General features: G+C 40.0%; 15 protein-coding genes and 1 non-coding gene across 16 annotated transcripts, besides 2 other annotated features; 5 read left to right on the top strand and 11 right to left on the bottom strand.

The window, feature by feature from the left end:
- Positions 1 to 39: 39 nt before the first annotated feature.
- Positions 40 to 1,611, bottom strand: RPN3 (proteasome regulatory particle lid subunit RPN3; the record flags this gene model as incomplete). The annotated part of the gene is made up of 1 exon (NM_001178912.1): positions 40 to 1,611. The coding sequence occupies one exon, from the start codon at positions 1,609 to 1,611 to the stop codon at positions 40 to 42; it is 1,572 nt and encodes a 523-aa protein (NP_010938.1).
- A 430-nt stretch (positions 1,612 to 2,041) lies between these two features.
- Positions 2,042 to 3,391, bottom strand: GPA2 (guanine nucleotide-binding protein subunit alpha; the record flags this gene model as incomplete). Its single annotated transcript, NM_001178911.3, has 1 exon — positions 2,042 to 3,391. One exon carries the CDS (start codon positions 3,389 to 3,391, stop codon positions 2,042 to 2,044), a length of 1,350 nt encoding a protein of 449 aa, NP_010937.3.
- A 628-nt stretch (positions 3,392 to 4,019) lies between these two features.
- SBH2 (Arf family guanine nucleotide exchange factor SBH2) lies at positions 4,020 to 4,286 on the top strand (the record flags this gene model as incomplete). The annotated part of the gene is made up of 1 exon (NM_001180031.1): positions 4,020 to 4,286. One exon carries the CDS (start codon positions 4,020 to 4,022, stop codon positions 4,284 to 4,286), a length of 267 nt encoding a protein of 88 aa, NP_010936.1.
- A 42-nt stretch (positions 4,287 to 4,328) lies between these two features.
- On the bottom strand, positions 4,329 to 5,762 carry ISC1 (inositol phosphosphingolipid phospholipase; the record flags this gene model as incomplete). Its single annotated transcript, NM_001178910.1, has 1 exon — positions 4,329 to 5,762. One exon carries the CDS (start codon positions 5,760 to 5,762, stop codon positions 4,329 to 4,331), a length of 1,434 nt encoding a protein of 477 aa, NP_010935.1.
- Positions 5,763 to 5,934: 172 nt separating this feature from the next.
- Positions 5,935 to 6,600, top strand: SPC25 (kinetochore-associated Ndc80 complex subunit SPC25; the record flags this gene model as incomplete). Its single annotated transcript, NM_001178909.3, has 1 exon — positions 5,935 to 6,600. The coding sequence occupies one exon, from the start codon at positions 5,935 to 5,937 to the stop codon at positions 6,598 to 6,600; it is 666 nt and encodes a 221-aa protein (NP_010934.3).
- Positions 6,601 to 6,770: 170 nt separating this feature from the next.
- On the top strand, positions 6,771 to 9,056 carry AFG3 (AAA family ATPase AFG3; the record flags this gene model as incomplete). The annotated part of the gene is made up of 1 exon (NM_001178908.1): positions 6,771 to 9,056. One exon carries the CDS (start codon positions 6,771 to 6,773, stop codon positions 9,054 to 9,056), a length of 2,286 nt encoding a protein of 761 aa, NP_010933.1.
- A 191-nt stretch (positions 9,057 to 9,247) lies between these two features.
- BIM1 (microtubule-binding protein BIM1) lies at positions 9,248 to 10,282 on the bottom strand (the record flags this gene model as incomplete). The annotated part of the gene is made up of 1 exon (NM_001178907.1): positions 9,248 to 10,282. One exon carries the CDS (start codon positions 10,280 to 10,282, stop codon positions 9,248 to 9,250), a length of 1,035 nt encoding a protein of 344 aa, NP_010932.1.
- A 1,501-nt stretch (positions 10,283 to 11,783) lies between these two features.
- FAA2 (medium-chain fatty acid-CoA ligase FAA2) lies at positions 11,784 to 14,018 on the bottom strand (the record flags this gene model as incomplete). Its single annotated transcript, NM_001178906.3, has 1 exon — positions 11,784 to 14,018. One exon carries the CDS (start codon positions 14,016 to 14,018, stop codon positions 11,784 to 11,786), a length of 2,235 nt encoding a protein of 744 aa, NP_010931.3.
- BUD25 (Bud25p) lies at positions 13,859 to 14,828 on the top strand (the record flags this gene model as incomplete). The annotated part of the gene is made up of 2 exons (NM_001184456.1): positions 13,859 to 13,881; positions 14,390 to 14,828. 2 exons carry the CDS (start codon positions 13,859 to 13,861, stop codon positions 14,826 to 14,828), a joined length of 462 nt encoding a protein of 153 aa, NP_076437.1.
- On the bottom strand, positions 14,340 to 15,959 carry HEM14 (oxygen-dependent protoporphyrinogen oxidase; the record flags this gene model as incomplete). The annotated part of the gene is made up of 1 exon (NM_001178905.1): positions 14,340 to 15,959. One exon carries the CDS (start codon positions 15,957 to 15,959, stop codon positions 14,340 to 14,342), a length of 1,620 nt encoding a protein of 539 aa, NP_010930.1.
- A 321-nt stretch (positions 15,960 to 16,280) lies between these two features.
- PRP22 (DEAH-box ATP-dependent RNA helicase PRP22) lies at positions 16,281 to 19,718 on the bottom strand (the record flags this gene model as incomplete). Its single annotated transcript, NM_001178904.3, has 1 exon — positions 16,281 to 19,718. The coding sequence occupies one exon, from the start codon at positions 19,716 to 19,718 to the stop codon at positions 16,281 to 16,283; it is 3,438 nt and encodes a 1,145-aa protein (NP_010929.3).
- A 409-nt stretch (positions 19,719 to 20,127) lies between these two features.
- PRE1 (proteasome core particle subunit beta 4) lies at positions 20,128 to 20,724 on the bottom strand (the record flags this gene model as incomplete). The annotated part of the gene is made up of 1 exon (NM_001178903.1): positions 20,128 to 20,724. One exon carries the CDS (start codon positions 20,722 to 20,724, stop codon positions 20,128 to 20,130), a length of 597 nt encoding a protein of 198 aa, NP_010928.1.
- Positions 20,725 to 21,388: 664 nt separating this feature from the next.
- Positions 21,389 to 21,460, bottom strand: YNCE0012W. Its single transcript has one exon. It is a non-coding gene; the product is annotated as a tRNA-Glu (tRNA).
- A 242-nt stretch (positions 21,461 to 21,702) lies between these two features.
- Positions 21,703 to 21,854: a long terminal repeat (Ty1 LTR).
- Positions 21,855 to 22,546: 692 nt separating this feature from the next.
- TIR1 (GPI-anchored mannoprotein) lies at positions 22,547 to 23,311 on the bottom strand (the record flags this gene model as incomplete). The annotated part of the gene is made up of 1 exon (NM_001178902.1): positions 22,547 to 23,311. One exon carries the CDS (start codon positions 23,309 to 23,311, stop codon positions 22,547 to 22,549), a length of 765 nt encoding a protein of 254 aa, NP_010927.1.
- A 1,383-nt stretch (positions 23,312 to 24,694) lies between these two features.
- Positions 24,695 to 24,859: an origin of replication (ARS511; Autonomously Replicating Sequence).
- A 361-nt stretch (positions 24,860 to 25,220) lies between these two features.
- Positions 25,221 to 25,925, top strand: YER010C (bifunctional 4-hydroxy-4-methyl-2-oxoglutarate aldolase/oxaloacetate decarboxylase; the record flags this gene model as incomplete). The annotated part of the gene is made up of 1 exon (NM_001178901.3): positions 25,221 to 25,925. The coding sequence occupies one exon, from the start codon at positions 25,221 to 25,223 to the stop codon at positions 25,923 to 25,925; it is 705 nt and encodes a 234-aa protein (NP_010926.3).
- A 141-nt stretch (positions 25,926 to 26,066) lies between these two features.
- Positions 26,067 to 26,444, bottom strand: NTF2 (Ran GTPase-binding protein NTF2; the record flags this gene model as incomplete). The annotated part of the gene is made up of 1 exon (NM_001178900.1): positions 26,067 to 26,444. One exon carries the CDS (start codon positions 26,442 to 26,444, stop codon positions 26,067 to 26,069), a length of 378 nt encoding a protein of 125 aa, NP_010925.1.
- Between the last annotated feature and the right edge of the window lie 68 nt (positions 26,445 to 26,512).

The following is a 26,512-nucleotide window of genomic DNA, read 5'->3' as shown; positions in this document are numbered from 1 at the left end:
TTCTGTTATGAATGGTAGTTATTTATTTTTTATGCGCCCTTATAAGAATCCCAAATCGTCGAGATCCGAGATATCAGACATGTCATCCATCAAATCACCATCTAGCGTATCATCATCATTTTCACCATTTTCACTTTTCTCATTTTGTTGAGTCTTTTTATCCTCAGGGTACCTCATTGAAACAAGGTATTCATCATGTAATTGGTTGGCAAATTTGATTCTTTCATCAAATACTTGCTGAGGATCTTCACTATCATAAATGTTTAGTAATTCTGTGGTTTCGATAAAGCCATCCTCGTGATTAATCTTGGCTTCAATAACACCATCTCTAATAGCCCTTGAAACCATGTATTCTACAGTTTGCTCCGAATCCAAATTCAGTTTCAAACAAATATCTCTTAATGAAATTTTTTTATACGTTAAGGAGATGATCCTGATACCTGTCTTGATAACATTAGATCTTAATCTAACACAGAGTTGATAGGTGTCATCCTTCAATAGCAACTGCTTATACTTTGTGATTGTAGATGTGAATTTTTTCAAGTCACCTAATTTAACGGCTTTGGTCAAATGGTAATAAGGAAGGAGAGATTTCTGCATATTTGATTGATGGAAAAATGATAATTCTGGAATATCACCCATGAGTAATTGAATACAACAATGCAGTTTGTTTGATTGCTGTAAGAACCCTAAACTCTTGGAATTATGTGGGGCTTTTCTTATGGCTGCAATAATGTACTCGTTCGCAGTGGAATAATCCAGTTGAATGGCGTTAATTTTCGATAAATAGAAGAAATATCTTGCCTCCAATGAACTGGAAACGTCTGTGTGAGGATATTCTAGTTTAGAAATGAAATCAGACGCGCTATCAACCTCGCCATTATTCAAAAAATCTCTCAAGATCAAGTTAATCAGCATGGCTTTGGTTTCGTTGTCGTGCTTCAGGGAAGCGATTTTCAAAAACTTCATCATCGTGGACCTTAAGATTATATTTTGGTTGTCGCTGTTAATCTCCTCGGAGCTGCGCGCTAACGTTTCATGACTCAAGTAGATGTAGAACCATAACTTAGCGTTGATTAAATTCAAGGAACGCAAATTGTAATAACACAATAAATTTGGGATAACAACCTTCCTATTAAACTCTACCAATTGTTCTAATTCTTTACTGTCCCATAAAAACAACTGGACTAGTAGATGCATGAAGCAATTAATTTCAGCTGTCACTTCAATGGTCTTTTTCTCAGTGTTTACGGAATAAAAAGAGGCTGGATATGAGTTTCTAAGCTCAGCTGACCCCGGTACGGACGATTTATGGTTAGAAGTAATGAACTTCAGCAGATTCTTCTTGAATGAAGAAGAATCAGGGTACAGCACATTCACTGTGAAACATAAAGTTTCCGCATTCAAAAGCTCCTGGTTCCTTAAAGAGCTCAAGTCCTTTAAACTCCTCCATATATATCTTGGGTCCAGCGTTAAAGTGGTCTTGGAGATCTCATTCAAAACTTTCAATAGTTCCTGAACCTGATCTTCTTCCGCATATTTCTTCTCAGAATGGTGCAAGTCATTGACCCCGGAAGAATCCACGTCCATCATTACTGCAGTGCTAGCCATTCTATTTGCTCAATTGAATTTTTTTTACTATACCCCCTTTCAAATTGTGTGATGAATGCCTTACCTACTGCTTTGTCTCTTTCTTGGGTGGCAAATGTTTTTCGTCCTCCTGCCTGAAAAGTGGAACTATTACCTCGTTGGAATGAAATTTTTGTTACCCGGGATAATAACTATAATGACTACAATAATATAGTGGTATAACGCTATAAATTAAAAAATAACGGTTGTGCTTAATACAGCACAAAACAGAAAAGTTATTCAAGTATCATGGTTGTGATTACTAGTACAATGGTCATGAGAAAACGTATTCGTATTTATTTAATTTTTTTTTTTTTTTTACCTTTTTTCCAGTTTCTTTTTTTATCTTTTTTAAAGGTGATAATAAAGGGGAGAAGAGGCATGCAGTTTTGTCTCTGTTTTAGCTGTGCATTCATTGTAACACTCCAGAGTCTTTCAATGTATTTTCCAAAATTGTTTCTTTGATGGCGGCAAATACTAATCTTATATTCGACGTGTCTGTGGCCTGTGTCACGTGAGGATATATGCTTAGATTCGCCCTGTTTAACTGAACAAACCTCCAGAGTATGTACTTAGCAGCCTTGTTGATGTCTGACCCGCCGGTGTAGTCTGGGAAGTAATTTTCCATAGGCACTTTGCTTAGTTTTTCAGCAAAAAGGTCGATTTTATTCAGAAAGAGTACGACAGACGTGCGCGCGAACCATCTACTGTTGACAATATTATCGAAAAGCACCAGCGATTCCTGAAACCTGTTCTGGTTCTTGTCCTCCATCAGCGTCTGGTCGTACTCCGATAGAGAAACGCAAAATATGACCAGAGTGACATTGTCGAAGCAGTGTATCCATTTTTTTCTTTCGGAACGCTGTCCACCCACGTCGTAAATATGCATCTTGATATCCGACCCCATATCAATGACGGTGTCAAAAATCCCTGACGTCATCTGTCTCGATCTTAATATGTCCTGCTGGGTGGGTCTGTAATTGGGCGAAGTGATCCTGGTGAAATTTTCCATGAAGTAAGGAGTCGAGTCCATTAGATAGAACTTCGATGCGTTAGGCCCATTGACTAAATCTTGTGTTGAGGGCAAGGCCCACAACGTAGATATTACGCCCGCGATATCTTCCGGGAATTGGCCCGTGTAGTTATTGGGCATTTCATAGGACATGGTTCTCGACAGGTCTTGTTGCGTCAGTTCACACTCCGGTTCCAAGTTGACGTTAAACCTTGTTCTCGCCTGGATGAGGTTCCTGCCAATTTCCAATAGATTCTGATAGATCAAGGGGATGTACTCTTTAATTTCCTGCTCGCTAAACCCGTTCTGGTGTAAAATCTTCAACTGCTGCAATACCGTGGACTTACCACTTTCACCGGCACCCAGCAGTAGCACTTTCAGTTCTTTGTCGTTGCTGCCACTTGAAGCGTCCGACAATGATGGTTGTGCTGCAACGTTACTCGACCTGTCTCTCAGGGCAGAGTCGATATTGATCTGTTGCGATCCGCTTGTATTTGCCGTAGCCGTGGGAGATATCGCGTTATTAATGCTCCCGTTTTGCTCCTTGCGGTCCTTAACATTATGCGGAGACGGCTGCTGCTGCCTCTGTTGTTGCTTTTCTTGTTGATTTGCTGTGTTGACTGTTCTCACAGTCTTCTGTGGCTCCTGCTTTGGTGGTACCTTCGCTTTGCCAACGTTGTCACTACCAGCGCTGGCGGTCTGCGTGTCAGGAGTGCTGCCGTTCTTTTCTGAAGATGCGCAGAGACCCATGATATTTGCTTGAAAATACGCGTGATTTGTGCTGTAACAATAAGGCTCGCTGTGATAGCAATTGCTCACTTTTATACCTATCGATTGCTCTTTGGGTAGTGAGAACCAAACCTACCTAAAGTTTTTCCACCCCTTCAGTCTAAGGCTGCACGCACGCGCCTATAAATCCTGCTGCTTATTAACTTTTTTTTTCGGTGCAGTATGCAAGAGGATAAGAAGAATCATTTGGGCGCAGCTGAGGGGGCTTGAACATGATGAAGTAAGGGAAGAAGAAATCGCGAACGAGGCAGTAGTCATGTTTTGTGACTGAATTGGCGGACTTCATTTTACTCCAGACATTTACTTAATGTGGAGCACGCCGGGCGCAGGGATCGTAATATATGGTATATCTTTAGTAATTATAAGTTTGATTCTGCCCCGGGTACCACGGGTTACCCGTTTCCTTAGCCTTTTGGATTTCGTCTTTTTTTTTTTCCTCCATTTTCACTTTTTCATTCAGTTACTAACTGGCCAAAAGAGACATTTTAGATATAAGAGGTATGAGAGAGTAGATATATGTGCGTGTGAGAAAAGGTAAGGGGCGCAAAGCATAAAACAGGTGGTATTATCGATCAACAGTATCATAAGAATGGCAGCTTCAGTTCCACCAGGAGGTCAGCGTATCTTGCAGAAGAGAAGACAGGCACAATCCATTAAGGAAAAGCAAGCAAAACAAACGCCCACTTCCACCAGACAGGCTGGTTACGGTGGGTCTTCAAGCTCAATTTTGAAGTTATATACGGACGAAGCCAATGGATTCAGAGTCGACTCCCTTGTCGTATTGTTCCTATCTGTCGGTTTCATCTTCTCCGTGATTGCTTTGCATCTATTGACGAAATTTACACACATTATATAATATCAGTAATTTTTTTACATATGCTAAAGAAAATCGATAATATCATTTCTCGCTCAAGAAAGTTTGCAGGTGGTGCTCCGCGTCCAGAACCTCTTGTTCGACTTCGATGAGGGCTCTGATTTCAGACCTGCCAAACAAGAAGGAGATGGCACCGTCGATGGTGCCCGAGATGGAGACAGCAATAGCGAAAAGGACCCAGAAGATGGAGGACCAGCCTGCCTTGTTTGCAGTAAACGTTGTCACGACCAACGACGCTATTAGGAGAAGTATTGAGGCCCAGAAATGTAGGCCACGGAAAAATTTCTGTCTTTGGGCTGTCTTCAAGTACGTGTGGATGCATTCTATCATGGTTTCGTAGTTGGAGTATCTCTGCAAGATCAGCTCTCTATCATGAGTCTTCGCACGCTTAACGGAGGTGGATGGACGGGACTCTGTGCCCTGTGGGACGATGTTAAGGGTGCATGAGTATGCAAAATGGTCAGAGACACTGCAGTCCAGGTGAGGGATCCGTTCAGTGAACCTGACACCTGCGTCTACTGTTTGCAAGAAATCAGGGTCGATAAGAGCATAATCCAACCTGCATGCCTCATCGGGTTGTCTTTGGGCCCTCCATGTGTTGAGCAGCGAATCGCACGTGGTACAGCCCTTAAGCAATTGTTGCAATGGAGACAGACGAGCGATCACCGCCAAGTCTTGCTTCCCATGCAATTGCTCCCAGGAGTCGACCAGGCCGGCCTCCTGCGTGAGAAATTTGTGGGGCAGTGAGCCCGGTCTGGAGTTTAAGTCACCCACCACAATCACCGCATAACCGGCCTGCCTGTAAAGCTTAATGAGCCTGCTGAAATCCCAGGCCTGACAAGATCTGTGGCACAAGTAGGCGGCATCACCCTGCTTGGCGTATGGGGCGTGCATGTGACTGTTCATTATTGCAATGGGGCGGGTTCCTGTGTTCAATACGGTGATTGCTATAGATTTCCCTACGTACCAGTCGCCACGGAACACCGCACTCGGTCTACCGTTTATCGGGAACCGGTAAAGAAAGGTCGACTCTATCGGGACCTTGGACAGTATGGCCAACCCAGGCCCCGTCAGAATACCAGAATGGAACAAACGCTGATACGGATACTTGGAGGCACACGCAGAAGCTAGATACTTCCAGTCTTCCACACACCAGATTTCTTGTAAGGCAATCACGTCGTAATCTTCGTTTTCATTACTATCTCCACCATTGGGCAACAACTCGTCAGATATTGGCGTAAGCATTGAGTGGCCCGCCAATTTATCAGCAATTGCTCTGAGTCTTTCTTTACGGTGTTTGGAGACGTATTTTAACCCCCATGTATTGAAGGTCAGAAACTTTATGGAATACGCTTTACTATTATCGGACATAATTGCGTTGGTCCCGTTCAGTGCTTCAAACTCAGATTGACCATCTTCCTTCCTCTCGTGAACATCTCTGTCTTTTCTGTTGTACATATATCTGCTTTTTTTCCCTTTTTACGCGGAAAGCGCAAATTTCCTCGAAGATTTAAGCCAAACCAAAATAAATCAAACCAAACCAAAACAAAACAAAAACAAAAACAAAAACAGGCTAAGCCGATTCAATTAAAACCGCTCATACGTATACAACACATACACACATACAAGAATGGCCAGCATAGACGCATTTTCGGACCTTGAGCGCCGGATGGACGGGTTCCAAAAGGACGTGGCCCAGGTACTGGCACGTCAGCAAAACCACGCGCGCCAACAGCTGCAACAGTTCCAAGCGGAAATGCGTCAATTACATAACCAACACCAACATCTCATAGATGAACTGCAACGGCTTGCCACCCAGCGCACCGCTCTGCAGCAACAAATACATGCGGCCCAACAAGCTACAAATACCACCAGAGAGCAGTGGAGAAGCTATCACGAGCGTGAATCTGAGTTATCTAGACGGCAGTCGACCTTAGCAGCCCAATCGCGCGAGCTGGACTCGCTGCTGCAACAGCGTGGTAAAGAGTGTGTCCAATTACGCGCACGTTGGGCTGCGCAGTCGGGTAACGATGCCGCAGAGGTCGCACTGTACGAACGGCTGTTGCAGCTTCGTGTACTACCCGGAGCCAGCGATGTGCATGACGTACGTTTCGTATTCGGCGATGATTCACGCTGCTGGATCGAAGTCGCGATGCACGGAGACCACGTGATCGGAAACTCTCACCCGGCGCTGGACCCCAAGAGTCGGGCAACACTTGAGCACGTGCTTACCGTCCAGGGCGACCTCGCGGCATTTTTAGTCGTGGCCCGCGATATGCTTCTGGCATCTTTATAACGCCTTTATACGCATCTGTTCAGTTTATTCTGGGCCTATGATTTAGATGAGGAATAAATTGGTTCTTACTGTCTATACATAACTTTTACAAGGACCCATTCTATATTAAAGGAGATTAACGCAGTCTTCAAATAAAGGCATCATCCACTTATTTTATAATATACTAAGTGATGATGATGTGGCAACGATATGCAAGGGGTGCGCCACGCTCATTGACATCACTCTCATTTGGTAAAGCTAGCCGCATATCAACAGTGAAGCCAGTGCTTCGCTCGCGCATGCCAGTTCACCAGCGTTTGCAGACGTTATCTGGTCTGGCAACCAGAAACACAATACACCGTTCTACCCAAATACGTTCCTTCCATATCTCATGGACAAGGTTAAATGAAAATAGGCCAAACAAAGAGGGTGAGGGCAAGAACAATGGTAATAAAGATAATAATAGCAATAAAGAAGATGGCAAAGACAAAAGAAATGAGTTTGGTTCATTATCAGAATACTTCAGATCTAAGGAATTTGCTAATACGATGTTTTTGACCATCGGATTCACAATTATATTTACTTTGCTCACACCTTCCAGTAACAACTCAGGAGACGACTCTAACCGCGTCTTGACTTTCCAGGATTTCAAAACAAAATACCTGGAGAAGGGTCTTGTGTCCAAGATTTACGTCGTTAATAAGTTTCTCGTAGAGGCCGAATTAGTCAATACAAAGCAAGTTGTATCGTTCACCATTGGTTCAGTAGATATTTTTGAGGAACAGATGGACCAGATCCAGGACCTCTTGAACATTCCTCCTCGGGATCGTATCCCCATCAAATACATTGAGAGATCTTCTCCCTTCACATTTTTGTTCCCCTTCCTGCCCACCATCATTCTGCTTGGTGGCCTTTACTTCATAACCAGAAAAATAAATAGTTCACCACCAAATGCCAATGGTGGTGGTGGAGGAGGCCTCGGCGGCATGTTTAATGTTGGAAAATCCAGAGCAAAGCTCTTCAATAAGGAAACAGACATTAAAATTTCATTTAAAAATGTTGCCGGTTGTGATGAAGCTAAACAGGAAATCATGGAATTTGTTCACTTTTTGAAGAACCCAGGTAAGTACACTAAATTGGGTGCCAAGATTCCACGAGGCGCTATTCTTTCTGGACCCCCAGGTACCGGTAAGACTCTCTTGGCCAAGGCCACCGCAGGTGAGGCGAACGTGCCCTTCTTGTCAGTATCAGGTTCTGAGTTCGTCGAAATGTTCGTTGGGGTGGGTGCTTCACGTGTAAGAGACTTGTTTACTCAAGCAAGGTCTATGGCCCCCTCGATTATCTTTATAGATGAAATTGACGCTATCGGTAAAGAAAGAGGCAAAGGCGGCGCTCTCGGTGGCGCTAACGATGAAAGAGAAGCTACGCTGAATCAATTATTGGTGGAAATGGACGGATTCACTACTTCCGACCAAGTCGTAGTCCTTGCGGGTACAAATAGGCCCGATGTGTTGGATAATGCTTTGATGAGACCGGGAAGGTTCGATAGACATATCCAAATTGATTCTCCTGATGTCAATGGTAGGCAGCAAATATACCTGGTTCACTTGAAAAGACTGAATCTGGATCCCCTTCTTACAGATGATATGAATAATCTTTCTGGGAAATTGGCTACGCTTACTCCAGGTTTTACTGGTGCAGATATCGCTAATGCTTGTAATGAGGCTGCATTAATCGCTGCCAGACATAATGACCCATATATCACTATCCATCACTTTGAGCAAGCCATTGAAAGAGTCATTGCGGGACTAGAGAAGAAAACAAGAGTCCTTTCTAAGGAAGAAAAAAGGTCAGTGGCCTATCATGAGGCAGGACATGCCGTTTGTGGTTGGTTTCTAAAATATGCGGATCCACTTCTGAAAGTAAGCATCATCCCGCGTGGACAAGGTGCTTTAGGCTATGCCCAGTACCTACCACCGGATCAATATTTGATATCTGAGGAGCAATTCAGACATAGAATGATCATGGCTCTTGGTGGCCGTGTTTCTGAGGAGCTACATTTTCCATCGGTGACTAGCGGTGCTCATGATGATTTCAAAAAGGTTACACAGATGGCAAATGCCATGGTTACATCCCTAGGAATGTCACCCAAGATTGGCTACCTGTCGTTTGATCAGAATGATGGAAACTTCAAAGTTAACAAACCCTTCAGTAATAAAACGGCAAGAACCATTGATTTAGAAGTTAAATCTATAGTAGATGATGCACACCGAGCTTGTACAGAATTGCTAACCAAAAATTTGGACAAAGTCGATCTTGTCGCAAAAGAATTGCTACGTAAGGAAGCAATTACTAGAGAAGACATGATTAGATTATTGGGTCCAAGGCCATTCAAGGAAAGGAACGAGGCTTTTGAAAAATATTTGGATCCAAAGAGCAATACCGAACCGCCTGAGGCACCTGCAGCAACAAATTAAAGGGGAAATAAAACGGTGGCTTCTTCATCTCACTTTATATCTTTACCTGATCCCCCTTCCAGGATCCTATCTTATTTTCTCATTCTTTTAGTAATAATATACATGTATATATATATATTGATAACGAGTAATAAAAAAAATAAAAAAAAATAATACATATTCGAAAACAATACTGCTTTTTAGTTCTCAACTTAAAAAGTTTCCTCGTCGATGATCAAGTTGTTGCTCACGCCAACCTCACCTTCGTCGTTCTGCATTATCACATCATGGTTACTACCTTCGTTACCATTGACCTCGCCATTGCTGTTCGCATAGCCGCCCTGATTCGGCACAGTTCCATGTTCACCCAGATTTTTATCATTCAATTCATCCTCACCATCATTCATTTCAAATCCTTCTGCAGTAGCATATAAAATACTTTCCACCTTCTTGACGAACCGTAATAATGCTCCCCCATTTCCATTACCATGGCCGGTGATGGTCTCATCATTAAATTTATAAACACCTTCATTTATTAAATCTTGAGTGGTATGGACCAGGATTTCTATGTCGCGTAGTTTGTTGAAGTAAAATTCTCTTTCAATCTCTAAAGTACTTACTGTTCCTTTGTATTGTTCTATCTCTTCATTCAATGAACCGATCGTTTCCTGCGATTTAGTTAATTCCGCTTGTATCGCTACCAACTGACCTTGGGTAACACTGGTTTTTCTGCTACCGTTTATTCCCAGCGAAGAATGTCTTGTTGCTAATCCTCCTGACATGGCACTCCCAGTGCCTGTGCTTGATGACCTCTTTGCAGTGGTAGGGTTGGATACTGTACGGGGTTTGGTTGCACTATTATTCGTTATAATGGGACGATACTTGCGCCTTGCATCTGGATCATACACGCTTTCATCTTTATGTCGAATCCAATGTTTCTTTAACCACTGCAAGAACTCTAAATTATCTTGAAATTTACATCTGATTAACTTATCAACGTACACTGTTTTCTCAATTCCATGTCTGCTAAAGCAACTCTGTAAAATTTTATAGTTGGTTTGAAACTCATATTCGGCCGTGGCATTGAATTTTACCCTGTTCATCGGCAAGTCTCCATAAATTGAATCCATTATTTGACAATATGCTGCTCCCGTCCCACATTCCTCAATTTTTTTGTAATTCAAGTTAAGGAGGCCATTCAACCATGTAAGCAACTCTGTACGTGATTCTCCGATACCCGCACTCATTGCTTCGTCCCTGATTTGGTGGAATATTATCCTTGCTTTTGAGTCTGCCTTCAATTTTTTTTGACTTGTTTCAAGTGTTTGTTTTCTTCGCCATTTTGCTACTAACTTCTTCAAACGCGTAGTCGCGTTAGGAAGAACATAAGCACAAGAATAGCCTACATTTTTACATGCCTTCGGTTCACATGGTAAACTCGAGCGTACTAAGTTTAATTAATAGTGGAGTTGGGAATGGTCTTCAAGTTCATTCAGGTTTCCGGAACACCTACTCTAGTTGACCTATAGAAGATACAAGGCGTCTCTTTCAGGTAAGAAGATGCCTCTCAGATGTCTTTGACTTTTCTTTATTGTTCTAGGCAAAGTGTTCTTTATACCTGTATGTATGCATCAGCAGATTGACCGGTAACATGAAAGTCTGAAAAAATCCCTGTAATGTTGTTGTCAACACATGAAAAGTTCCGTATCTTCTTTATTGGAAATCGTTAGAAGCCCTGGTTTTGCTCCTAATGGCGATTTAGCATATGCTAATTAAATCTTAAGCAAAGAGTTGTTGAACGAACCCAGACGAAATCTGTTTCTGGTTGCGTGATTTTTCTTTAGGTAGAAACACTGGAATAATTCAAGCGGGTTTCCCAGGATATCTTATTTTCAAATGATCTTTTCTTTTCTGTGGGTGAGACTACATTTTTCAAAGAGAGCATGTCCATAGTGGCAACAAGTGTGAATACGGGAAGTGAAGAGGGATAATTTTTGAATGAGTAGAGCTTCAGTCAGTCGCTCATGCAGTTTTAGCGGAGACAGAAATTCTATCTACATGGATTTCTCTGATCAGCGATATGGGGTACGCCTTCATTATTTTCTTTTAGCTAAGTCTATCATATATAAGCAACTATTCAATGGTCAAATTAACTTCAATCTCTGTCGCCGCATCCCCGATTACTATCACTTTATCTCCGTCAGATGAGAAAGGTTTACCTTTGCTGAGTTAGGTGATTACGCCCCGATATCAGGGCTCACTACATGGAAAACACTGCACCTCCATCTGAAACAGACCTCAGTTGAAGTTGTGGGAGCCGTTTTCAATCATCTTGACCCGTAGTGCACCAAGTCAAGTTACGAGAATGGTAACTGTGACCCATGTACTCCGCTAGATTGACCAGCTATATCTAGCGCTTTATGAAAGTGCAGTATCTACACTGTGGTTCCAACATAGAGAGCATTGCTTTCACTAATTGATCCTCATATATTATAGAAAGCCGCGAAAAAAAGCTTAAGAAGAATATTTAATGGTATAAATAGTTGGAATTATGTATGTCTTTAATCTTATAGTTCTTTAACAAAGTACAATAGTCTTGTGTGCTGTAGTAACGAAAGCAGGTTTATAACTACTGTTAGTCCATTATACACAGTGAGCGTTCACTATGTATACCGTATGGATGTGCATAGGGATATCCTACATCAAAGTTTTTTCTAGTTTGAATGTGTTCCAAATCGTCATAAGTACCTAAAGCTTTTCTGTCTTGACTAGTGAACCTTCGGCGTATAGTTGGTCTAATGTATCTTTGAAGAATTTTGATGCTTTGGCACGCTTTATTTTAAAAGTTGGCGTCACAACATCATCCTCGAGAGTTAAAGGCTCAAGTCCGACTTTGATGTTATGCAATTTTTCGAATCCTTGTAGCCCATCGGTGCATTTATTAATTTTGTTTAAAAATTCCTTCCTTAGCTTTTTATTACGATTTAAGTTTTCTACTAGCACTTCCTTAGTCCACGTTTTCACCTCTGGGTGCTTTGCAGCTAAAATCGGTTGCGCTGCATCAACATCAACACCAACGATGCCAACTAAAAATGTCTTTAAAGGATCTCCAAAGACAAATATTTGCGTGATATAGGGGCATGATGATAAATAAATATTTTCGATTTTCTCTGGAGCAATATATTCACCATGTGCTAGCTTGAAAAAGTTCTTGACTCGATCAATGACGCTGATGCGACCTTTTCCATCGATAAATGCAACATCTCCCGTGGAAAACCAACCATCTTGGTCAACGGCTTTTGAAGTTTCATTCGGATTTTTAAAATATCTTTCAAAAACCTGTGGGCCACGAATTTGCAGTTCACCTTTTAAATCCTTGTCGGCATGGTAACCCATTTCTGGAACAGACTTCAATCTACATTCTGCAGAAATACCTATGGCACCACAAGATCCGACATCTTTTTCAAACGGTTCGCTTAAACAGACACCAGCAAAAGTTTCAGTTAAGCCGTAGCCCTGTCTTATACCAATATCCAAGGCACTTCTTAAAAATAGTAAGGTATCTTTAGATATGGGAGCTGATCCGGTAATTATAAACGAGTTATTGGACAAACCTAAAGAGTCTCTGATTTTATCAATCAATACGCGATGATAAACTAGAAAATTCATAATCGATTTATCTGGACCACCTCTTGCGGTAAATCTGGCCGATTTAGAATCCAATATAGTATTTGCTACGTTCCTCTGGACAGTCGATTTATCCAAAGCGTTTTTTATACCGGCTTCAAACCGTGTTAATATTCTAGGAACCAGGGCAACCGCGTAAGGTTTCAAAATCTTCAAATCCTCTACCAATACAGTTGGGTCTGGTTTATGTAAGAAGCCTATTCCAAACCCGATGGCTAGATCATACGCAATAACCATTCTTTCAAAAATATGAGCCAATGGCAAAAAACACATATCATATAACTGTTGGTTTCTTTTATCTGGCGGTATTCTGAAGGTAGAAAAAGCAAATGCTATCCCAGACGCAATGTTTCTGTGAGACATTTCCACACCTTTAGGTAAACCTGTAGTACCAGAAGTAAACGAAATAGTATACAAGGAATCTGGGGTAGGTGGAATTGCAGGAATTTTGTTAAAGCAACCAACTTGTTCTACCTGCTCCAATGAAAAAAATGTGATTTTTTCATTGAGAGAGTTGCACTTAACGGGTAGCAACGATTCATTTAGCATACGGAGCTCGTCATGAGTTAATTCATCCATACAAACCAAAGTATTAACAAATTTCATATCAGGCACCATCTTCAATACATGATACATATTTGATTTTGCAAAAATCAGAATGGGGGCCTCGGTTAAATTCAATATGTACTCGGAGGTGTTTGGACCTAATGTTTCGTACAAAGCCGTGTTAGTTAGAGAATAGGCCTGACAGGCCAAATCTGTTAGGATCCATTCAGGGTTGTTGTGTGATAAGATAGCAACAACAAAATCATTGGCTTCCAAAGGACGTTTCCTTTTCGTGTTTACCAAAGACAATATACCACTTCCGATATTATGACATCTTTTAGATACCGTGGAGTACGACTCGAAACGGAATGTTTCCTCCCAGGTGCCTGTGGCTTTATCAATTGGCCTTGAACCTAAACAGTCACGTTGAGGCCATCTCCTTGCAGAAAACATGAAGTGATCGTATGCAGTTCTTAAGTTTTTATCCACACAGCTCACTAGATTTTCAGAAGAAAGAGAACTCCTATAAATCGAGCTAAAACCAGCTTCATTATCCGGATTCGAAATGGCAACCGCCTGTTTCTTTAAAAATGTTTTGTACCTGGGATAGCTGGTCAGTGGTAATTGAGAGTATAGCTCTTCAATATATTCATCAGAGCCTTTGGTGTAACCGGCTAATCTTGTCTTCAAACTTTCGAAACGAGGATCCGATTCAATTAAATCGGTAAGTGCATAATCTGGAGCGGCCATATTTCGAAACAAGTTTGTTCTTATCCGTTTTTTGTAACCTGCATTCTTCCACTTCCCTTAGCCATGCGTTTCCGATGCTTTATATAGTTCCAACCCATCATCGCTCAACTCCGCAATTAATATTGAGTTCCCTCGTTTTGACTCCAACCCATCATCGGCGGCTCGGCGTTAAAGACTGACGGTCCGGAGGATGTTCTGAAAAATTTGGTTAATATAAATAAATTGTGTCTTTTGATACTAACTACTTTTTCTTATTAGCTGATAACTGCCTCAATTGTCAAAAGAAGTAGTTTGCGTAAAGCTAACCATATATATACGTACTTATTTGCTTAGCTGTAAGGCGTCGTTAAAGCCGTCTACAATAACGTCAGGGACACCGGGACTTCTAGAAAATCCCATTCCCCCCACAGAAACTGTTTGGCCGTAAGATTCTTGCAACTTCCTTTCAGCTCTTTCTTGCCATGCGTCATAACCTACATGAAATCTTGGCAGACATCTATCGGCGATAGTGAATTCCCACTGACCAGCTTCCAGATCCTTGTTACTGATGCCGAGGTGGTTGTTCAGCGCATCTTTGACTGCATTAATGGTTACCTCCCTGGATGGCACTACAGGAACACCGTGTTCATTGAGCATACAACCTCCTATCATCGCAGTCACTTTTGTATATTTGTTGAGGGCGTTTGGGTTTGTGGAGAGTTTGTCAAAAAGTGGTTTGAAATTCCTTTCGATAACAGAATCGAAAATTACACCAAGCAATTTCCCTGGATTCTTATTGGATTTGGGAACCAAGTATCCAAAGCCTTGTAGATCGGCATCTATTACATCTTTGTTTGGCAAATAATAATTAACTAAAATTATTGTGTTTGATTGTATCTCATCTAATAACTTGGATAATGAATTTTGATCCTTCGGTAGCAATTTAGCGATTTTGGGAGGTGTTATCGTAAGTCTTAAATGGTCAAATGTTTCGTATTGGTCGCCAGATTTCGCTTTCAATCCGATTGTCGTTTCGTTAGCAGGGCGTTTCATTATTTGCGTAACCGGGTTCCCAGTAACTATTTTGACGTTTTTAAATTCGTTCAAAGCATTTCTGACTATCTTGGGAAACGTTTCTAGTCCCCCAGCAAGACCCAACATGGGATATTTCTTTAGCGTGTTGGATAAGTCTAATAACTTTGACCTGTCTTTTCCAAACGCATTTGAGTAGTCGTTAAGGCAGCCAGTTAAAGATTGGTGCAGGTTCTCAGTTTTTTTACTTCTTGACTTTCCGCGCATATTATCAATCATAGCTTGTGTGTTAGATCCGTGCTTTAGTTCATTGTAGTATATTTTCTTAAACGTTCTCTTGGCACTTAATAGGGAAACGTCATCCCCATAGATACCTCTTAGTAAGGCACTGATCATATTGTTTGATATGTAGTTATTCCCAAACCTTCTGTCACAAATGGATTCGACACTTTCGTCTTGGCCAGGATGTGGAGATTTTTTTCTGAACCATTCTCCCATCATACCCGTGATGAGTCCTTTTCCCAACGGATTCAGCAGAAATTTTACTGTTGTAGATATCGAATTAGGAACCTGCACGAGTTTATCACTGGGGTCTAGTAGAAACTTTTTGTCTGCAATGCAACCTTTATCAATGCTTTGAATAACTGCTTCCTTGCCCAAGTCTTTAAGGGTATCCATAATCAGAACGGTCCCGTCTGATACGCCCCTCAATGTTCTGGGTCCCTTCTCCAACATAATTGGGTTCCCACTCATATCTCTTGTGTTACAAGAATATATCCAACCCCCAGTTCTGTTCTGCGATTCGAACAGTGTGATTTCAACATCCGGTCTCAACTTGCTTAAAAAATAAGTAAAACATAGTCCAGAAACGCCACCCCCTACAACAGCAACTTTTGCTCTCGGTTTTAGCTTTGTTAATGGTAATAACATTATACAAGCTCTTTTTGGCGTTCTCAATTGCACTTTACTCGATATGTTTGAATTGGTGTTCTTCGCGAATATCTCTATTGTTCTCTCTATTATACTATTTCTTTTTTTGAATACTCCGCGACTCCGAAGCAACAAAGTGTCGAAGGCAAGTTCAAAGGCGTTTTGTAACTAAACGAGCAATGGCAGCTTTCAATTAAAGAAAGGTTAGCGTTACTCTGTGATTTTTTTCATGTAAAAATTCTCAAGAGAGATAAAGTTGTTAAAAAATTAAATATAGGTCTATAAAACTCGATAATTATAATGCATAAAAAGCTAACAATGTTACCTCTTGATACCTAATGCCCTTTCCCTTGACTGCCTTATTGAGCTTAGTCTCCATGAATTTTGATCCTTGGCAAACTTGTTATGCAAAGGAATGATTTTCGCTTTCTTCCTAGACTGGCTTTCAGCATCTCCAGCTTTATAAAAATGAGGCGCTACTTCGAGAAGCCATTGGGGCTCAATGGATGTTACCTGCGACATGTATTCCCGGCTAGTTAATACGATACTATGATACATTACGTATTCATACTCTTTTCCGTACAATGAACTCGAGGGATGTATTCCAACCTCTGTACCACCATTGATGGTTTTATAACCTACCTGTGAGTCTCGCTTAGCAGCGTTCATGAAGAACCCTGACACGAAAGTTTTACGAATTAAATCAGGATCACTATGACAGCTTATTAACTTTAAGCCTATCTTTTTAAATATCATGCTAATTTGGCTTTTAACATCTCTTGCTCTTTTCAAATGTCTAAAATGCAGAAAGTTTGTTTTGCAATACTGCTCCGAGTAATTTGCCTGCTGCCATCTAGTATAAACGTTCAATAATGTTAAATGGTCACCGTATGGATGATGAAACTTTGCCTTCTTGCTATCTGCTTCCAATTGCCTATCTTTTGGACGATAAAAAACGTTCTGTACTGACAACATTGAGATTATAGTAACAATTTCATCCGAGCACTGATTATCAACAGATGACAATAAAGAGCGTGATAGAGTGGGATCCATTGGAAATAAGGACATCTCTTTACCTAAATTTGTTAGTTTTCCCTCGTCATCTAGTGACTGCAGGTGGTATAATTCTGTCAGTGCGTTAAGCATTAAATTTTTGGGAGGGGGATCCATGAAGTCAAATTTCAATAAATCATTAATTCCCATGGCCTTTAGCATCAAAATAGTATGAGAAAGATTCTGCCTTTGAATTTCTGGAACCGTGTTTTCTAACATTTCATTGTAAAATGCGGATTCTGTATAAAGTCGATAGCATTTTCCAGGGCCTGTTCTTCCAGCTCTACCTTTTCTTTGATTTGCCTGTGCCTGAGAGATTGGAGACACTATCAACTGCTCGATACCTGCTCTTGCATTATAAATGTTGATTTTTGCAAATCCAGGGTCCACGACATAATAAATTCCATCAATAGTGATTGAAGTTTCCGCAATATTTGTGGCAAATACGACTTTTCGACTGCCCTTTGGAGTGGGTTCAAAAATTTTCGATTGGATTTCACTTGGCAAAGCAGAATAAACGGGCAAAATCAGTAATTCGCCGATGCTGTCACCTAAAGTTTTCACCCTATCATATAAAATTTCACAGCATGAGTCTATTTCTTCCTGTCCAGTCAAAAAGACTAAAATATCGCCTGGGCCTTCATTAATATGGATGTCTATTACACAATCCAAAGCTGCCTCTATGTAATCCATTTGGGGCGTCTGTGAGTAGAGTACTTCCACGGGAAAAGTTTTACCAGGTATATTGATAATCGGACAATTTAAAAAGTACTCAGAAAATTTAGCAGAGTTCAAAGTAGCCGATGTAACTATTACTTTTAATTCTGGCCTTTTAATAGCCGCTTTCTTTAACAACGCAAATAAAACATCAGTTGCCACAGTTCTTTCGTGAGCTTCATCTAACATGATAACTGAATATTTTGACATCTCGGGATCTAACAACGCCTCTCTCTGTAACATACCATCAGTCATATATTTTATTCTGGTATCTGGGCCAGTAACATCTTCAAATCTAATGGTATAGCCAACGTCATGGCCAACTTTGCAGCCAACTTCTTCAGCCACTCTTTTAGCAACGGATACAGCGGCAACCCTACGAGGTTGGGTACATCCGATCATCCCATAGTTACTAAACCCTTCTTCATCTAAATACTGAGTAATTTGAGTGGTTTTACCCGAACCTGTCTCACCAACAATGACCAGAAATTGATTGTCACGCACAGCCTGTATCAATTCAGACCTCATCGCGTATACAGGCAAAGTTTGACGCTGTGCACTGATTGGTAAGGAAGTTCTTTTGCCATACGAGATAGATTCATTCATTCTATTTTTTTCCCATTCAGTAACAATCAGCTGGTTTTTCAACATTTGAATTTCGTTCCTGGAATCTTTTTTGTTTTTCGTAGGATCATCAAACGACTGTTGTTTCCTAATCTGTTGTTCAATCTCTCTTTTTTTCCTTAACTTTTCTTCTCTATGATCTCGTATTGCATTAGAGCCGTTGATTGCTGAACGATTCATAAATCCTCTCGGGACTTTTGTAATTTTAGGCATTTCATATTTCTTGGCCCCCTTGACTTGCTGATCCTTTAAAAATTTGGGCCCATCATCTGTATTCAGCTCGACATCAATTTCATCCGTCTCGTCTCGTTGTTGTTCTTCCAATTTTGAGTCCACTTTCTCTGTATTACCGTTAACGATACTGCCGTCATCTCTTTTCGCGGTCAAATAGGAAGTATTTATGGGTATTTCATCCTTCAATTCAGGATAGTCATCGATGGAAGCAGCACCGCTGGCAATTAGTTGGCGAATTTCCCATCTTTCTGGTGAAGTCAAAGCACGCCTTTTAATTTTGTTTTTCATATTTCTGCTTGTATGAGCATCGTTGGACCTACCTCTATCTTCGACACTTTCAGTATTTCTTTTCCGGATTTCTCCACTATGTTGATCAATATTTTTCATGGAGAGCGATATTTTTCCATTATTTTGTATTTTTATCACTTCGACAAAGATATGTTGGCCTTGTCTCACCACATCATGTGGATCTAATGTTCTTTGGTCTGACATTTCTGAAATATGAACTAAGCCATCACAATTCTTCATTCGCGTCCCAAAAATTTGGACGAAACACCCAAAAGTAGTTATGTTTCTCACTTTACCTTCATAAACTTTGTGAAGGACAGGGCTGGGGTCTAAACTTTCTATTTTTTGTACCTCTTCTTCAATCTTTGCTTCTATCTTTGCTGGTATCTTGGTGCTTGGAAGAACTGAGACTTCTTCTTTCATTACTGGTGGTGATGCAATTTGATATATCTTGAAAATTGTTTCATTATCGAGTCCGCTTTGCATCAAGTTCAGTTGTTCCTGGAACTCAGTTATTGATTTAGATTTATTCAAAATGCTCAGGACGAATTCAGTCACAACAGGGTCGTCCAAATTAACGTCATCTTTCAGTACCTGATTAATTTTTTGACTTAACGGTGAACTTTTAACTTTATTTCGTACCTTTTCTTCTTCCTGCTTTCCTAAAAATGCATTATACATCTTAATACTGTCTTCGTAGGATATACCGGCATCCAATTTTTGAATATTTCGTATAAACTCTTGTAAATTGCCGGATTTATTTATGATATTCAGCACAAATTCAATGATAACGGGGTCATCAGATCCCACAATAGCTCCTATGAGTTTCGATATATCAGACATCTCTAATATCTTTGTGTTACCTATGTTGAAAATTAGCTTCGTAGTGCGAAATATAGCGCATTAACAACATGAGATGACAGCATTTGAACAAGTAATAAACCATCTCAAAAGTACTATCGTAGCCCTACATTGCTTCTTCAAAATATTCTCATGCGGGTAACATAATTACAACTTTTCGAATTGGTTATAACGAAGCGGTATCAGCATTGATTGGGATTCATTTGCAATAGATCAGATGATATCTCACTCTGCCAACAAAAAATGAGAAATTGTCTTATTTCTGATACATTTGCTATTATAACGGATGAAAAAACTATAATAACTTTATTTAATTTTATGAACGAGGAAGATAATTACTTTAGTATATCATTAGCAATCACCTTTTCCGTGTGATTACACTGAATATCTTTCACTGTGCCTGGAAGTCATCTACTTGTCTTATGCCATCTTTATCCACGATTTTAACAATGACGCCCTTGAAGTCCATTGGCATTCTTTTTTCAAGCTCTTGTACACATAGTTTTAATAAATCTAAACCCTCCTCAGTAGTCATATCAGGTCTATAATGATGATCTAGTAAAGAGAATGTGTAAAACCCCGAGTAACCATGAGCACCATAGGGTAATTCGACTTTAGTACCCAAGTAGTCAATTTGATATAGTTCCGGTTTGTTCTTCTTTTTGTCATAGCCTCCAATCAATACGTTGACTTGGTATGGTCTTCTCGACCTAATTGACTTGGCTAATTCTTGCCTAACAAAACTAGATACTGCTTGTGGAGAGAGCTCATAATCTTCTCTAATGGAGTATAATTGGATATTGGCTTGAATGTACTCGGCGAATTGAACGGTGTCACCAGCTTCACCGGCAAAACTCATCAATGTATGTGGCGATAATTGTCTCGTTTTATCATCAGAATCTTTTAAAACAGAAATACCTCTTGTGACTGCCTTAGAAGACGCTAGAATGACAGAATCCTGTACACGGATGCCCAGAATAATATCCATTTCTTAATATATCTTTCTTAGTATTGTATATGAACCTATTTAAAAGACGTGCCCGAAGTTTGTTCTTTTTTATTCGATTGACAGGTGCTCCCTTTTCTTGTAATTGGTGTTCAATATTCACTTTTCTTTATTTTTTGCCACCGTAAAGATTTCGCTGCGAAAGATGCCCCGGCCTAGATGTAGATGACGGAGCTTTGCTGATGCAGTAATACGCATTGATATTTGAGAGGCGTCGATAGTATCATAGAGAACCTGTCAAAAGGAATTCACCGCATGGTTTTCATAAGAGATTGCGTTATGAACAGTTTTCACTACGTTAATGAGCCTCGTTCGAATGTAAATCAGAGGACTTGTGGGCAGGAAAGTTATAATTATCTCTTCAATGAACCTAAAGAAATTACATGTTCAAGACTCGGTGTTAATTTATTTTAACTACGCCGCCTGTCTGAGTCCTTATAACGTGTAGGAATGGTAAAAACGATGGAGTGCAGAGCCTTCCTACTTTTTCGCTAAAAGACTAAAAGAAGGTGGTGTTATGTTGCTGTGCGCTTCTCGGATAGTCAGAACCCAGGCTCAAACTATCAGGATTCAGCCTATTTAATTTACTACCACATCATATTCATATGAGGTATGTCAAATTATGATTGTAGCCATCAAAAAAGTACTCCGATACGGGGAGTCGAACCCCGGTCTCCACGGTGAAAGCGTGATGTGATAGCCGTTACACTATATCGGATCAAAGTAGGTTGAAAAACCTTATTCTTCATGAATATCATCATGGTAGACGATATTTAGACAAAATATGATATATCAAAGATGCTGGAATATGAATTAGCAATGAGGAACAATCGTAATAAGTTTAAGTGTGGGTTACTTTGCTAGGTTGAGAAAAAGAATTGTTTAGAGGAATATTACCGAATGAATGATATTTTAAAGTTTCATTCCAACAGTAGTAGTACGAACACCAGCCGATAGAAGTGATAATTGGGTGAATTTTGAGATAATTGTTCGGATTCCATTGTTGGTAAAGGCTACAATATTATGTATACAGAATACCAGAAGTTTTTCCTCCGGGATATAGGAATCCTCAAAATGTAATCGGTATTTCTACACGATAATCACAATACTATGTAGAAATTTCCATACCCTTTTGTGGATTCGTATGTCCTTAAGGAGAACTCCTTGTTCATTTTGTGCACCTAATACTATGATCTCTAACAGCAATGGCATCCCAAAAATTACCTCAAAATTCATACATTCTCCAGTAGAATTTTTCTTTCTATCTTTGCCACCCCATTTCTTTAACGCCAGTAGTGTTATGTAAAATCGTTGTTGTTGAAGGTAAGTTTTCGAAGCTGCTAAAAAAGCATCAAAGGAAGATGATGATTTGACATGATGTTTCAATCAGCATGTGTCATGTCTACACATTCTAATTAGTTCTGTTACGTTATCAATCCTAGCATTTCAGCCTTCGTTGAATTCGGTTAATGTTCAGGTCTTCCTCAATGGTCTTTCAATACACTTTAAGTCTTCACACTGCACAAAATAATTTCTTGCAATAAGTTAATAAATTGATATCTTATACAAGTATCCAACAGACAGTAGTGCCAACACCGCTGGAACATTTAAAATATGGCACAGGAAAAACTATAGAAGACAAAATGAATTAAAAAAAAGAAAAATTAATCTTGTTATATATGCAATTAAAGAACCGAAACATATTTACATTAATTGTAAAGCAGAAGAAAGGACCGAAAGTAGTTAATAAAAAAGGGTATGACTATGGTTATTTTTTACGTAGTTATTATTAAAAACCAATAACTTATAACAACATAGCGGCAGCTGCGACAACACCAGCACCCATACCAACAAAGGCCTTAGCAGCACCGTTTTCAGTTTGCTCAGAAACAGCCTTGGTAGCTTGGATTTGACCATCGGTAATTTGAGAGATGGCAGAGGTCTTGGCACCAGTGGAGCTTGGAGCAGCAGAAGTTATCTTAGCTTCAGTGGAGCTTGGAGCAGCAGAAGAAGACTTAGCTTCAGAAGAGCTTGGGGCAGCAGAAGAAGACTTAGCTTCAGAAGAGCTTGGGGCAGCAGAAGAAGACTTAGCTTCAGAAGAGCTTGGGGCAGCAGAAGAAGACTTAGCTTCAGAAGAGCTTGAGGCAGCAGAAGAAGTTGGGGCAGCAGATGAGCTTGGGGCAGCAGAAGAAGTTGGAGCAGCAGAAGAGCTTGGGGCAGCAGAAGAAGAAGCATCACCATTCAAAGACTTCAAAGCTGGTTCCAATCTAGAGGAGTACCATGGAACCATGGTCAACATCTTGCTAACACCAGCAAAGTCAACCTCAGAGTACAAAGTAGTGTAGGAGTCGTCAGTGGCGGAAGCTAAAGCCATACCGATATCCAAAACACCAGCTGGCATACTGCTTAAGGAAAATCCAGAGGAAGAATCAGAAGCTAAGCTAATGTACTCTTGCAAGTGAGATTTGACATCGTTCAAAATAACGTTCAATTCGTTAATTTGATCTTGGGTTTGAGCGGAAGCCAAAGCAGCAATAGCAGCGAATAAAGCGATCTTAGTGTAAGCCATTTTTAATTATTGTAGTACTTGTTGAAAGCGAATGAAAAAGTCTGATATTTTCTTGGTTTTTTATGTAATTTAGAGGAGAAAAGCAAGCTGATTTCAAGCTAACAACAAGATTCAACCGACCTTTTATACAAAAGATTTCTTTGTCTGTCATTTTGCTTCACTTTTTTCTCTGTCAAGGGACAGTTGCATACAAACGCAGTTCAAAACGAAGAAAATAGAAGCAAACGACGTAATGCCGTGGCTGACTGGCATACACTGGAAATCTGTACCAACCGTATAGGTGAAAGAGACCCTTTATGGAACGAGAAAGTGCATTCTTCCCGCTATTGTATTGTTGGGTTCCTTAAACGATGCTGTAAAAACCTAAAACATGGTGCTGAAAATAAACGCGCGAAGAAAGATGGATCTAGCCAGGCACGGAAACGGAAACACGTACTAAAAAGGGACAGGCACTAAAACGGGTCTGGGGTCCTCCCTATTCTGCTTCGAAGCGCGCTCGGAAAACTTCCTTTTATAGCCGTCGTATAGAGAAAATTGAACCTTATTAGATCTGGCGATGGATTCTGTCATTCGTTGGGAACAATGCAGATTATCCAAGTTAGATGGAAACGGTTCACTTTTGCGCTGCAGGCTGTCGGCTGGGCCTTACTATTTATGGAAATCATTTATCGTTCTGTTTACACCCTTTAAGAAGATGGAGTAAAGTGTTGAGCGTGTTAGCTGATAATGACCGTTTCATAGCATTCAAAAACCGTTGCTGTGTAAAAAAAGTCTATTTCCATTGTGGATTGATAATTTTAAGAGACAAGCAGTTCCCATTTTTGTTCTTGCAGCAGATATTTTTAGTCTTCTCTCGAATAACAATAGAGAAAAGGCGGGTATGCTCAGATAGCACATAAATTATAAACAATGCAAGGCCATAAACTTGTAGATTGTCTTTTGTATCTTTTGACGTGATCAAAAGTAATAATAGCAGTGCTTATTTGAATTAAGAGTAAAACATAGTAATACTGGAAATAAGCCGGGATATTTGTAGATATGTATATGCGCAAGAAGGTGCCTATAGAACTGGCAAATGTAGGGAATGAGAAAATCTCTTGACACTTTTTGTACGCAATTTACTTGGCACATGAAGGCACAATTAAAAGCTACTCGCCCTTGTAAATTTGACTAAAAGATTTTCGTAGTCTATGTCTCCAGTTTGAATTGAACAACACCACGCAGTCTAGTAATGTTGAAGGCACCCTTTATGTGCAAATAAAGAAAACTTAGCCGCATAAGGTATCATTGCTGTAACTCCATGACTGTTATCCCCCGAAGAACTTTGTAATAACAATTGTAAGTTTTTAGGAAAGGTTCACTGTCGAGAATGACACTTTGGGTTAAGCATTTTAACAAATATTTTCGCTAGACACTGTGTGATGAAGCTATTTCTGAATAATTTTATATTTTGCCTTGAAATTTAATCATGAAATTATATCTGTAAAGGAAAATTAGGGAATGAAATACAAACAATACGAACATAATCCGTAAAAGTATAAATAATCCAAATACAAACTATACATGTGTATACAAGCTCATTTATAGAAATAAAAAGCAGTCGATAAGGAGCAGATAATCTGAGATCTTGCCCACCGCGTTTGGAGAATACCATCAGCTTACCCAAATAATCAGGAAAACTGCAAGCCCAGCTATTTTGCCAATAATAATTTCCGCCACTTAGGTCTGTATGTGAGTCAAACGTTGCTCATTCATTAATCTCTATGATGTATTACAGCTGGAAGTGATAAGAACGATAAAAAAAAGTGATCACCTTACTTAGCGCGAAAAAACTTGAACTGTATGGCTTTCCATAAACTAAACCAACTTTTAAAAAAATTAACAGTATAAGTAGAAACCGCCGTCCGCAATGTCAGATCTTCAAAAGTTACAGAGGTTCTCAACCTGTGATATTTCGGACGGATTGTTGAATGTTTATAACATTCCAACGGGTGGTTATTTCCCTAATCTAACAGCAATTTCTCCACCGCAAAATAGCTCCATAGTAGGCACTGCATACACAGTACTGTTTGCACCCATTGATGATCCAAGACCTGCCGTGAACTATATAGACTCTGTCCCTCCCAACTCAATACTCGTCCTCGCACTGGAGCCCCATTTGCAAAGTCAGTTCCACCCATTTATTAAAATTACGCAAGCGATGTACGGGGGGCTGATGAGTACCAGAGCACAATATTTGAAATCGAATGGGACAGTAGTCTTTGGACGCATAAGAGATGTGGATGAACACCGGACTTTAAACCATCCCGTTTTTGCTTACGGTGTTGGATCTTGCGCTCCAAAGGCTGTCGTTAAAGCCGTAGGCACTAACGTACAGTTGAAAATCTTAACGAGTGATGGCGTAACCCAAACAATATGTCCTGGTGATTATATTGCAGGTGACAATAATGGAATAGTACGCATTCCTGTTCAAGAGACTGACATTTCAAAATTAGTTACCTATATCGAAAAGTCAATTGAAGTGGATTTACTTGTCTCTGAAGATATTAAGAATGGTATTCCCGCCAAACAAGCTCAAAATGATCGAAGATCAGTATTAAAGAAATACATTTAAAAACGCTATCTTCATACATATATATATATATATATCTTCTTTATCGCTATCGCCTTATACATCGTTAGCTAAGCATCTTCAATTATGCTAAACAATATTCGAAAATGAAAATACATGTTTCTGTGGTGACTTAAAAAATCCTTAAGCAGAGTAATTCAAACGGAAGATATCGTTAAACACGTAGTAAGAGTTTCCATCAGGAATCAAATGGAACACTTGAGAGAAACGCTGTGGATTTTGTTCTTCGTCAATCAACAGATCACCAGTGATCATGACTAAGACATCGCCATTTGGGGAAGCAGGTTGCGCATCCAAAGTAGTGATACGATGTTGGACCTTTTGAAATGGCAAAGATACTAATTTCTCAACAATGTCCTTTGCACCTTGCAATTGACTAGTCTCGAATGTTAGCATAGATTCATTTCTGTACAAGTTACCCAATTGGCTTCTATCGGTATCAAATTGATTATAGTAAAACTGGGTGAAGTTTTGGGCCAAAGTGTTAAAGTCGAGAGACATTATAAAGATAATAGTATTAAAACCTGGGTTCCTTAGGGGGTATTGTACACTAAAAACTAAAAAGTACT

Source organism: Saccharomyces cerevisiae, chromosome V (assembly GCF_000146045.2).
Source record: "Saccharomyces cerevisiae S288C chromosome V, complete sequence".
Lineage (NCBI taxonomy): Eukaryota > Fungi > Ascomycota > Saccharomycetes > Saccharomycetales > Saccharomycetaceae > Saccharomyces > Saccharomyces cerevisiae.
Note: the sequence above shows the minus strand (reverse complement) of the source record. Positions and strands in the feature narration are given on the sequence as shown.